This window comes from Mesoplodon bidens (assembly GCF_964165515.1).
Source record: "Mesoplodon bidens genome assembly, chromosome: 5".
In the NCBI taxonomy this organism is placed as follows: Eukaryota; Metazoa; Chordata; class Mammalia; order Artiodactyla; family Ziphiidae; genus Mesoplodon; species Mesoplodon bidens.
In genome coordinates, this window is record NC_138161.1 from 25904393 (window position 1) to 25916972 (window position 12580).

Here is a 12580-nt window from a genome sequence, read left to right on the forward strand (position 1 = left end):
TAATTCTGAAATACCTACTGTGAAGATCTCTAGAAAGTAACTGTGGTGGATGGAGAGTTTCTTATTCTTCTTTTTCATAAACTTTAGGAGAAATTTAGAGCCATCTAAGTGGAAAGCAGTCCTAGGCCTGCATATGACATTGAATTTGACTTCTCCTCAAATAGAAACTCGGTTGATAGACCAAATTGTCATTAATCCACACTTCAATATACGGAGAAAGGACAGTGACATTGCCATGATGCATCTTGAATCGAAAGTGAATTACACAGGTAAGAGAAATCAGTTTTAGTCATCTTATCTGCCCAAATTAATTCAAAATTAGATTTGAAATATCAGTACCAGTGCATTAATAGTCCATAAAAGTTGGATAATTTGTTATAGAAATCACTATAATTTAAATGGAATTGGGGAATGTAGAGAAACACATTAAATTACCTTCATCACGGTGCTTAAATCCAACTTTCTAGAAAATTGAACAGTAAAATACAACTCTCAGAGCCCTTTATGTCAGTAAACTCCAAGGAGCAGCCCAGAGATAATAGGTCATGCTCTATTACGTGCCGTCTATGTTTCTCTGGGAAAGAAAGATAGGTCCATCTGCCACAAAGGCCGGAGTAGGACAAAGTGAGAAACAAGCATATGTTCAAAGAGTGAAGTGAGTAAGAATGGTCATTCATAAAGGAGATTCAATAATATTAATAAAATGGCAGATGGAGGATTTCCTCCAAATACCTAGAGAAGGTGCAAGAAATCACCTGAGGGAGTGAAATTTATCCTGAAGGGCTCTGCTCAGCTCCAACCTTTACTCTGAAGACTTTCCCAGGGCCCAGTCAAGAGAGAGTGCATCCCTGTGCTCCTCTGGAATTCTGTTTCCGCATGCATGAGAGCACTTAACAAAGGCAGATGATTGCTGTAGTTCGTTGTATTAGCCCTATCCTTTTATTCACTTTTGTGTCTGCCTTCGGTTTTACATGTCATAGATGTTGAATGAAAGTTAGGAGGCTTGCAAAGCATTGGAGAAAGGCTGAAAAAGTCAACCACCAATGCTAATGCCTCCATAAGTACCCTATAAAGCAATTGCCTAAAAGCTTTTTGAATGTGGAGGTAATTGGGGAAAATTAAAAAAAACCTCAGAACATTTGCCCAAGTTTCTCTTAACTGACCCTGAAAAAAAACAGCCTTACCAAGATTTTCATAGAACTGGAACCACATTCTATTAAGTACTGTGATTATTTAAAAATCAAATGTAAATGACTAATTCCAGAACTAGGATGTTGTGTACTTAATAACAGAGTCATAGAGACAATGGAGAGGATCCTAAAAGGCCAGCAGTGGTACCTAATCCACTGTCAAAGAAGTGCTTCTCTGAAATGTTTCTTTCCCCTAAGATTGATGTCTAAAAAATGTCCAGGCAGGATAAAATGAAAATGCAAGGGTTTTTTTAGTTGAAATGTTGAAAATGATTGATTTTTAAAACTTTTGGAAATGAATGTGTGTCTGTTCTTGTTTTCTTTCATGTTTACAGATTATATACAACCTATTTGCTTACCCGAAGAAAATCAAGTTTTTCCTCCTGGAAGAATTTGTTCTATTGCTGGCTGGGGAACACTTGTATATCAAGGTAAATTATCAGACTCAATAGGAAACGCCTATTAGCAAAAAGCATGCTGTTGCTCTATCCTGTGAATACTTTCAACATTTTAAAAAACTCTTATACTCTAACAATTTTCTGCAGTATCTCTTAAAATCACTGTCTGGCTTATATTCATATGTTGCATATTTGTATAGTTAAATTGCTTTTTCCAAATTGCATGGAGCATATTATAAAACTATAATTGTTATTAGAGGGAAATTCAAGCATTCCCTAAACTCAATATCTAAATTCAGTATTATAAACTCTCTGATGAAAATATATACCTATTGAAATGATATAACCAAAGGCTACAAAAATGTATTTTTATAAGGCATATGGATAAAGTCTCATCAAAAGCCAAATTATTAACTGTTACATTTTCCAAATCAATAAAACTATTTGTTTTTATCATATAAATGTTTCACACTCACATTCCCTAAGATGAGAAGGGAATCAGTTTCAAGGTGCTAATTCCACCTACTGACAAGAAGACTCATATATGGCATGAATCTTACATTGAAGACTATAAATTAATAAACCATTGACTCACCAGCATTTTAATAGCATGTTTTCCAAACAAAGAATATCAAATTACGCTGTACACCTGAAAATAATATAATGTTGTATGTCAATGATACCTCGATAAATTTTTTTTCAATATCCTTGCAATATTTCATCAACTCTAAGATGTACATTTTTTCACATTAAACTATGTAAAATAAAAAAATGCCACAGTTAAATTGGGAAATTTATTTTCTTTTTTTATGGCAAATAAAGTGGGTCTTACAATGGAAAACAAATAACCACACTTTTTTTTTTTAAAGCATTCTAGTATTTCAAACCCTCTAAACGTAACTGCAAGGTTCATTGGTTTCAAAATTCCTAATAGGAGTTACTCCATCTAGGCTCGAGTTTGACCACTCACTAATAGTTAAGCAACAAGGAACAACACTATTGTTGGGTGGAAAAACCTGGTCTCTAGAGTTACAACAGGTCATATCCATGATATTTAAAAATCCTAATTGCATTTAAGATGAAAAGGCACAAAATCTTGTGGAGAGGTGCATGTCCCAGAAGCAAAGGATTCACAGCTAAAATATCCTTACTTCTTGTAAAAGAGAGCATAAAATCTAAGTCAAACCCTTGCCTGATGATTCTGACAAAGGTTCTCCACTGCAATTACGTTATGTTGTGGAAATGCTTCATTTCTGCTGCCCATAAAGTATGTTGAAGTCAAAGTCTGTATATTATTGTATTTCCTCCACTTGAAAAATGTCATGACTTATTAAATTTGAAATCTAAAGAGTAAAAATGATTCTTAGATAGATGTTTTCTCTATCAGACTTCAAGCTAAAAGACATTTATGACCACAATGTACTCTTCAAAAGCAAATTATATACTAACAAAATTTAAGACTCTTTATTCCATAGGAAATTATTATTATTTTAAGAGTTGAGTAAACTTGCTCACATTTGCTTATTGTTACTAAAGCTATGCATTTAATTGACTTAGGAAAAGTCTCTAGGAGTGGTATGGAGCCAAGAAAAACATCTGCATATGAGATCAATTTCATTTAGGAATAAACAGATCACTTTTAAATACTTCTTGGGTGTGGCAATTTTAACAAATTTTATGAACTTTTTCTTAGGGTTTCCAACTACTTCTAAACCCCCAGTTTTTCCCCTTTGAGTATATTACACTAATTAATTTTTTAAGGTCATGAACATGTTGCTTACTAAGAGAGAAAGAAGTATTATTTGATTAAATTAAGGCAACTAGTAAACTTAAATAACTTCACTGACATTTTTATGTGGGTTTTTTGGTATGAATACGTATATTTTCAATTATCCTTATGGTAACTCATGTTGACAAGTATCAAATGTAAGAACACTGCTCAAATTTTTTTCTACCAGAAAGTTTTATCATATATCCAATTTTTTCTTCCTTGACAAGCAGCAAAATTTTCTTTGATTTTTATTCTAAAACTAATTCTACCAGCCCATCCTCAGTCTTCATAGAACAAATGACAGTGAGATGCTTAAAGTTCTCCCCCATCTTAACTTCTCTAAATCGCTTTTTAAAATTAAAGTTCATTGTCAAACTTTAAAAGTCATCCAGCCTCTGAAGTCACTGGCACCAGCTGGTATCAGCTCCCAACTTCATGCTCGCTGTCATACCGGTACTTTGAAATGTTTGGAGTGTTTGCAACAGGCAATTTGGCAGACAATACACAGTGGGGCTTTGTTTTTATTTCTTGAAAAATCAGTTATTAAACATTTACCAACACACCACTGATTACGCATACATTGCTTTGCACCTCTGTGCACGTGTGCATTTGTTTCTTGTCTTTTTAGTGTGGTGATAAAACTTAGCTAGAAATGAGAGCACATACATTTTTGCAACAACACTGGCTGTCAAATGTACTAGCTTATTTTCAACTTTCTGCCTTTCTTGAGAAAGCAAATAGAATTGTTAATTATTAGAAAGTGCTTATCATGTACCTTTTCTTGGCGCACTAGACACCTGCTTTTTTCACATCCCTCTTGGGATTAGTATTTCGGTAAACAGAGATTCATGCTTCCAGTAGATGAGTCATTTTGTGAAAAGCATGGAAGTATACTCTGCTACTAAATGCCTCCTTTCTCTTCCCCTGCATGTGGATGACAAGCTGATTGCCCTGAGACCAGGGCACAGTTCCTCTGAGCTTCGTCTCCTGTTCAGTACGCACCTGTTTGCTCATACAGCCCCACGAAGGAGCTGAATGCCATTATAAGGGAGCACCTCTTCAGGTGCCAAATGAAAAGCACTGCTGGATTTCTGAGACTTTGCTGATTTCCATGAATGAAACTTTTTGTGTTGGCGGGCTTTTTTCCCCCATAAGCAATGCTGTAACCATTTGAAATTACTGAAAATACCTAAAGACCGTCTAGTCCAATCCACCATCCCTGCTAAACCTTGGGAACTAAAGAAGTGCTTTACTGTTACCCACTTGGCAAGATCTGCAGATGGGCTTTATTATGTGTTTTTAACATTTAGTTCCATTATGTATACACACAGTACTCGGTAATGAGAGTGAACTGTTGAAATAAAAAAGACTGATGGTGGCTCCTTCAATGATGCATGTTGATCACTTCTGACTGGCTGGCTGCATTATCCATTTTGAACAGGTCCTCCTGCAGACATACTGCAAGAAGCTGATGTTCCCCTTCTATCAAATGAGAAATGCCAACAAGAGATGCCAGAGTATAACATTACAGAAAATATGGTGTGTGCAGGCTATGAAGAAGGAGGTGTAGATTCTTGTCAGGTAAATATGTAAAACTGCTCACCCAATATTTCCAGAAAGCATTGCTACATGATGAGTTCATCACTCAACAATGATTAGGGAGTGCAGAAATCATCAGGGTCTTAATTTCATTTCCTCATTTACAAAACTGTGACTTTTCACTTTTATTTGTGGCTTATTTGCATAGTACTCCTGGGTGGACCTGAGCATTAGAAACAGAACTAATTTTTATCAACAAAGGTTACAAATCAGATGTCTTTAGAGACTAGGCATAACATGTGGATGTGTCTGACTGCCAGGAAAAATATGAAGTAGTGGGCCTGGGGGTGAGCTGGAGAGTATGTACCTTAGCTAGAATCATTTATTTTCAAATTTCAAATTCTTTAAAACCCTATTCAAACAAATCAAAGAAAAACAGGTCTGTGGGCCAAATTGGCCTGTACTCCTCTAATTCTCAACCCTGATTTAGAGTCTAGTCCAGGTGTCCAGTGACCCAGAATAATTTCTGGATGAAAACCAACCTGGAGAGCCTGCAATATGTTTGAAGTATCACTAGGTTTTTTTTGTTTTGTTTTGTTTTTTACAGAATAAAAAAATGATTTATTTAAAAATACATATACTTTGAGAATAACATTAAAATAAGTAAATAGAAGCACTAATAAGTTGGCATCCAGTGTCCTAAAGAGGTTTTCAATTGGAACTTTTTAGAGAGGTGTGATTTTTTGCTCATTCTTTTGACTAGTGTGGCTTTCAAAGAAAACTCTTACCCACAAACTAACTCTCTTGGAAGATAAATTTTTTTTTTTTGCTTTTGTTTTTATTTTTATTTTTTGAATTTTTGAATTTTATTTATTTTTTTATTCAGCAGGTTCTTATTAGGTATCTATTTTATACAGATTAGTGTGTATATGTCAATCCCACTCTCCCAATTCATCACACCACCACCATCCCTGCCACTTTCCCGCCTTGGTGTCCATACGTTTGTTCTCTACATCTGTGTCTCTATTTCTACCTAGAAATAATGTAGCCATCTATCAGCTCCATGAAATCTATATACATTCAACAGATAAAAAGTAAATTCTGCTAGATTTTAGATTTATAATTAAATTTTAGGTGCAGTATGAACTAGCCATGAAAGCATGGATTCTGTGCTCAAACTACTTTTTTGACCCTTGCTTTAACGCTTACCAGTGAGTCTGGGCAAGTCACTTAGGTATTATTGAGAGGTTTAAAAGAGATAACACGTGTAAGGCATTAAGTACTTGCACAAAAATATTAACAATTTTTATTATGACATTTTGTAAATAAATTTTGGAGCATATTTTCTATATTTGAAAATTAATAAAATATTAATGCACTAACATCTACTGGATTAGATTAAACCTGATAGCAATACTGAGCAAATGAATAATCTACAAATGCAGATTAGCAATCTATACTGTGAGGAAATGGCTTCACTTTGTTAGTGTAAACAACTTGTTATCTATATGAACACATACTAATACATATGTCATAATATTGGACTGAATACAAGACTTTCTTAACAGACAGTTACACAGGTGGATCTGAATATGTGTTCTCTAGTGAAGCCAATGTCTCATGTCATCTTAAATGTTCAGCTTAGTTTTACATTTATTCTGCTTTGATGACAGTTGCATATTCAAGACGAATAGGATAGCATTCTTGTTTACAATTTTTCTCTTATACTTTCCTTTTAAAATGAAAAGCGTACTAAAGGTAAGATATATTGCCACTTAGAGGGAGATTTATAGAATTATTGCTCAGAAGGGAAATCAGCTGTATAACTTCAATTAGAGTTAATGGGGGTTGTGTGGCAGACACTTCATGCACTAGGTAGAAAATATGACTGCTGATGTTATCGATGCTTGGGTTACATTAAGCCAGCAACTCATGCCAGATCTCTGAAATCTCATATTTGGTTCCAATTTCTAGATAGTTTTAGTACGTTATTCATTAGCAAGTAAGAAAGCTCCCACACAAGGCAATACCTTGTGTAATATAATGTTATCATGATTGAGTAATTGATTGTCTAGAGAGTTACATGATTTTCTTTGTTCGTCTTTAATATTGTGTTAAAAAGGAGGACTGATTACATAAGGATACATTATTTTAAATTATGCATATGTTACTATTGATATATCACTTGAATAAGTTCTTCAAAGCATTATTTTTTCCCTAGAGTGGTGAAGAATTTGCCTTATTAGTCATTCACATGTTCTTGAATATCTTCTGGCTTCCCAAAGGCTTGTGCTTGCTAGGCAGCTGTTTGGATTTTAAGGCACCATGAATGTCTGTCATAAGTCCTCTCTCTATAAAACTAAGTGAATGACACAAAGAGCAAATCCATTCTGCTGACTATTCTGAGACTTGTTCTATACACTACTGGTTTTTGAAGTGTGGCCTCCAATCCAGGAGATCAGCATCACCTGAAATCTGGTTATAGGTGCAAATTCTTGGCCTTGCCAGGGAGTCACTGAATCAGAAACTCTAGAGGCGGAGGCCCAGCAATGTCTGTGTGAGCAAGCCCTCAGGTGATTCTGATGCAATACAAGGTTTAAGAACCACTACCCTAAATAAAAATGGTCTCCAACCCTTATACTCAGATGTTCAGTCAAAGAAGTTAATGATTTTTGTTTTTCTTTATAAATATAGCATCTCCATAGAAACATAAATTTTAGGTTAATACTTTATGGTCTGGACATTCACTCATATTTTTGAAGTACTTACACATCTCTGAGATAATGGAAGGAAATAACTTCATTGAACAAATCAGAAAATGAAGGCGAGGAGAAGTAACACAGTAGAACTGAAATGGTGGTATGTAGTTAGATGATGGGAAATGATAGACCCAGACAGAACACTCAGCTGTTTGGCCTCAGGCCTGCTGGTGGATTCTTTGAATAACAGCCACTGAGCCAATATGTGCTGGGTAATTTAAAATCCTTGTTCAAGTAATCAACGTCTGGATTCTACTGTCTTTTTAAAAATATGAAATTATTTTTGAAAATATGAAGCAAACAAAATGACTCCTTTTTAAAATACCCAAACATTTGAGGTTTATTTTTACTAACTTCTAAGTCACGTATCACTTTGAGTCAGTATTTATTCTTACCTTGAATTGACACTGTTCTGTAAATATTTCTGAACCATATTATGAACTAAGGGCTTAGGATGCAGAAGTACAATCACAATCCCCGCCTTCAAACAGCTTGAACGCATTTGTTACATCTAGAAAAGGAGTAACCCATGGTTGCCAATGAGATTTATGCTCCTCTCCCTCAGGAGAGAAAGTGATTTTCTAGACCACATTTTTTTCCCTTAACTATAAGTCCCAAAGGTGATAAAGAATCAGGCAAAATGTCTCTCGGGATACTTTTTTACATAAGCTTAGCTGAAATATTCTATTGTACCAGTGATTTACCAAAGTACACAAGGCTTTAAGTTCCTTCATAAATATAAAAAAGAAAAGATTAATTTAAAATGCTTTCACAATTAATGTGGGAAAATATTTGTCAATTCTCTATCATTAAATAACGGTACTATACATTTGCATTATATTCATTTGCATTACACAGGAATAATCCTGTGGAAATAAAATCCATGTAATTAACTCAACTAGGAATTGCTATAATTAACATTTATGAAAATTAAAAGCATTTCATCAAGATAGATGAAAATGTGTGCCTCTCACTAGAAATTATATCATAAATGTGCCTATTTCAGTTGAAAGATTTTTTTCAAATCTGACTGTGCTTGTCTAATGCCAAAAAATTAATGCTGCCCAGGAGAACTAAAATCAACTTTATGTGTGAGTTATTAGTTATCCTAAAGCACATAATGTGGAATATTGTCTTACCACAAAGCCCCCATAATACTTAGGACATATCTCCTTTAATAAAAGGATTAGCTTTTAACATGTATTTTGGTTGGGATGCTCTCAGAGTTGTGCCTTAGAAAATTTCTTGGTACCCATTAAAATGCCATACTTAAAGCAAGGAAATGCTTTCTATAAGAGTGAATCATAAAAAATTGCATATAAATTTTGTTTTAGTTGTCAGAGTTTCTCTGTGTACTTACTGAGCAGAGAAAGTTTCTAATTCTTGACCTAGAGTGATGGTGAGAATATTTACAGATGACTTGCAATGGCAATTAAACCATATTTTTGATCTTCAGTTTTGAACTTATTTGCTTAAATATATATATATATATATATATATATATATATATATATATATATATCAATTGATCACACATCTACAATTTTCTTTTGCAATTTACTCTTTAGAGGGATTCAGGAGGACCACTCACGTGCCAAGCAAACAACAGATGGTTCCTGGTTGGTGTGACGTCATTTGGATACCAGTGTGCACTGCCTAATCGCCCAGGGGTATACTCCCGGGTCCCGAGGTTCACAGAATGGATACAAAGTTTTCTACATTAGAGTGTTTCCTAAAGCAAAGATGAAAATCAGGCAGTTTTCCCATTCCACTTTAAGAAGCATGGAAATTGAGAGTTTTGAAAAAATCATTTCTAAAAGCCTTGATTCTTTACCTAAGCCACCGAAATGCTGGGGGAGAAAACAAAAACTAATCTTTACAATACAAAGTAACTTTAAAATAATAAAGTTTGATTTTATTGTGAACAGTTATTCTTTCACAGATATTATTTCCTTTGTTCTTAATCATTATTTTTATCATATTCTCTTATTTAAAGGAATGTTATTTTAAAGCATATACTATTACACTTAAAGTTTAAGCAAAATTAGGAGAAGCAAAATAAACTCTTTGCACAAAGTATGTTGTTGTTTAAAATAGACTGCTGTAAATTATCTAATTCCAGCTTAGATCACTATTATAAGAATCTCAATCATTCTCCTGCTTTTCTATCCAAATGCATTTCCAATCCAACTTGAGCACATCCTTAATATTTTCCCCACTTATCAAAAATATTTATTGCAAGCTCATGTCATAGACCTGAACTAAATCGATTGTGCAATTCTCTCAAATAAGATAATTAAACAGCAAAATAGCACAAGTCCATATATCGCCCTTGTATCAAAATTAAAGCTAAATTAACTAATGTTGTCATACTTTCATTGGATCATTTTTTCCCTGGATTATTCATACGGTCTGTTTATTTCAAGCTAATGTTTTCTAGGTTTCCAAAAATTATCAGACATATCAAAGAAATAAAACTATTACAAATGTGGTTTTTCTCTGACAGATGAGTTACAGTGGATATTTCTAACATGTGCAAAACTTATTTAGACACAGCTGAATTGCCCACTGGAAGGGCAAAAATGTGGAATAAATGAATTTGCTCCACTGCTTTAATCTCTTGGATCATTTCCAGAGTAAGTGCAAACTTCAATTTAGCTTACCACACAAAATCTACTGATTTATTCAGGAAGACAAAATTCATACAAATTAATACAAATGTAAACACACACACACACACACACACACACACACACACACACATTCTTGCATGGGTCTATATGGTCCAAAGTAATAGAAGAGAGAGTAAGGTTTCAAGCAGTTGAAAGAAGGGATCAATCAGTTGATATTGGCCTTATGGAAGAAACGAGACTTGGGCTACACCTGAGAGGAATAGTTGTTACTGACATACTGAAGAAGCAGTGGGGACCACCATGTAGGTGGGAGTGTTCCTGAAATTGCAGGGAGAAGGGACAGTAAATAATCATGAGTTGTCCTAGCAAAAGACTCTCTCTCTGGGCAATGGTCAGAGAAAGGGAAAACAATACCATATAAAGAAGGTGACATGTATACACTGCTATATATAAAACAGATAACCAACAAGGACCTACTGTATAGCACAGGGAACTCTACTCAATACTCTGTAATGATCTATATGGGAAAAGAATCTAAAAGGGTGGATATATGTATATGTATAACTGATTGACTTTGCTGTACACCTGAAACTAATGCAACATTGTACATCAACTATACTCCAGTAAAAATTTTAAAAATAAAAAAAGAAAAGGTGTATCCAGATGAATGAGGATTACAAATTCCTGGTAAACAATCACAGGATTTATTTTTAGGACAAAAATTGGGAGTCCCTGAACACATTACTCTTTTTTAAAACCTTTCCAATGACCTGATCCTAATAGGAAGGATGGAACAGCAAGGGTAGGGTCTGCTGTTTGATTTTATTTCCTGAATATTCTTCTGCAGTCCACCTGCATTTCACAACACTTATTAGAAGTATGCTCTGAAAATACAAATACAACACCTATTCCTTTTTATTGTTCAAAGGTCAGCTTAAGGAACCCTTAGGACAGTCTCTCTACCATCTTCCAATAAGACAGAAGTTCATTATCCCAACTCTAGGAACGTATGCATTTAGTAATTGACACCGGAAGAGTAATCCAGCTCTGGATCAAGATAAAAGGCAAAACCAAGTCCCTTCCCCATTGCTTTGCCTCTCCTGCCCTGCAGCTGTTGCAGTTGTGGGTGGCACAGACGATGGGGAAAGCCTAGTCTCCCTCCACCAAGTCCTGACTAATGGAAGAAATGCATGGTGGGAGCTTGGAGGGAAGAGGTAGATCCCAGCAGCTGGTCTCCTATTCTGCCCAGAAAGATGGGTCGCCAAGAAAAGAAAAAGAAGTGCTAAATGTGGGCAGATCTAAGCTTAGAACGCAGCTGCCTATTTCCTCAGTCTCTGAGCAGCTGAAAAAGGACCAATGCCCCCTAATTTCTATTTTGCCTCTTAATTTTGCCAACCAACTGGAGTTGTGAATTGCTTTAGTGAAAGCTCTTCATTAGCTAACTGAAAAGATGAGCTTTAAGTCTACAACCATAACTTCCATTCTTACCACACTTTAACAGTCATTTGTTCCCCTAGATTATTGCAAACATATCTGTACTTTGTTCACTTAAGTTATTGAGACAACACCAATGATCATTCTTCAGAAACAAGGATTTTTTATTTGGTTAAAAGGAGCACAGAGACATTTGAAGACCAGATAGTTACAACTCTCTCTTGAGAAGAAGGAGCCACAAGCATTGAAGAAACTAGAAGATACGACGGAGGCACCCCAGTTTACTCTCTCAGCCAAACATGGACAGTGAACACGTGATCATTGATGCCCTCCAACCCATTTTTATACTAATTCAGTTTCTTTCCTTGTGGAAATGTCAGTGTGCTGTGCTTAACTGCACACTAGTGGTGACCACTCAACTAGTCCCAACTGTAAAACTGCCTTATATGCTGACAGAGGCTAAACGGAGCTAGGAAAAACCTTAGGCAAACTCTGTAGGTATCGGCCTCCAGGGTCAATCCCAGAACCCAAACAACCATCTTTGCTTTGTTGGCAAGGTAGGGGCCAAATCGATTCCAGAACCCTCAGAGAGCCACTTGTGTTTACACAGGCAACACGTGAAGACATATGATTTATATCGTGTATGCCACTTTTGTTGCTCTAGATTGAGTATATTATTGTTTATACAGCTATTAACAAAGTTATTACAAAATCTGTTGAATTTTAAATGCAAAATAATTGTAAGGCACATGTCTTGCACAACTGAAATTAGACAATTCTTGCCTCCAAGTAAAATATTTGACTAGATTTATACCACGGTTAATGAAATAACTTCTTATTTCTGAAGAGATTTCCT

At 35.1% G+C, this 12580-nt stretch overlaps 1 protein-coding gene across 2 annotated transcripts in view; it reads left to right on the forward strand.

Annotated features, from left to right (window-relative positions):
- The window catches only part of TMPRSS15 (transmembrane serine protease 15), a gene marked incomplete at both ends in the record, with an annotated part of 140544 nt that extends 131163 nt beyond the window's left edge, over window positions 1-9381 (forward strand). For both annotated transcript variants that reach the window (XM_081234212.1, XM_081234213.1), the window contains 4 exons: window positions 88-269; window positions 1526-1621; window positions 4801-4940; window positions 9226-9381. In XM_081234212.1, the coding sequence (XP_081090338.1) occupies window positions 88-269; window positions 1526-1621; window positions 4801-4940; window positions 9226-9381 (574 nt within the window). The remainder of the gene's footprint in view (window positions 1-87; window positions 270-1525; window positions 1622-4800; window positions 4941-9225) is intronic.
- Window positions 9382-12580: the final 3199 nt, after the last annotated feature.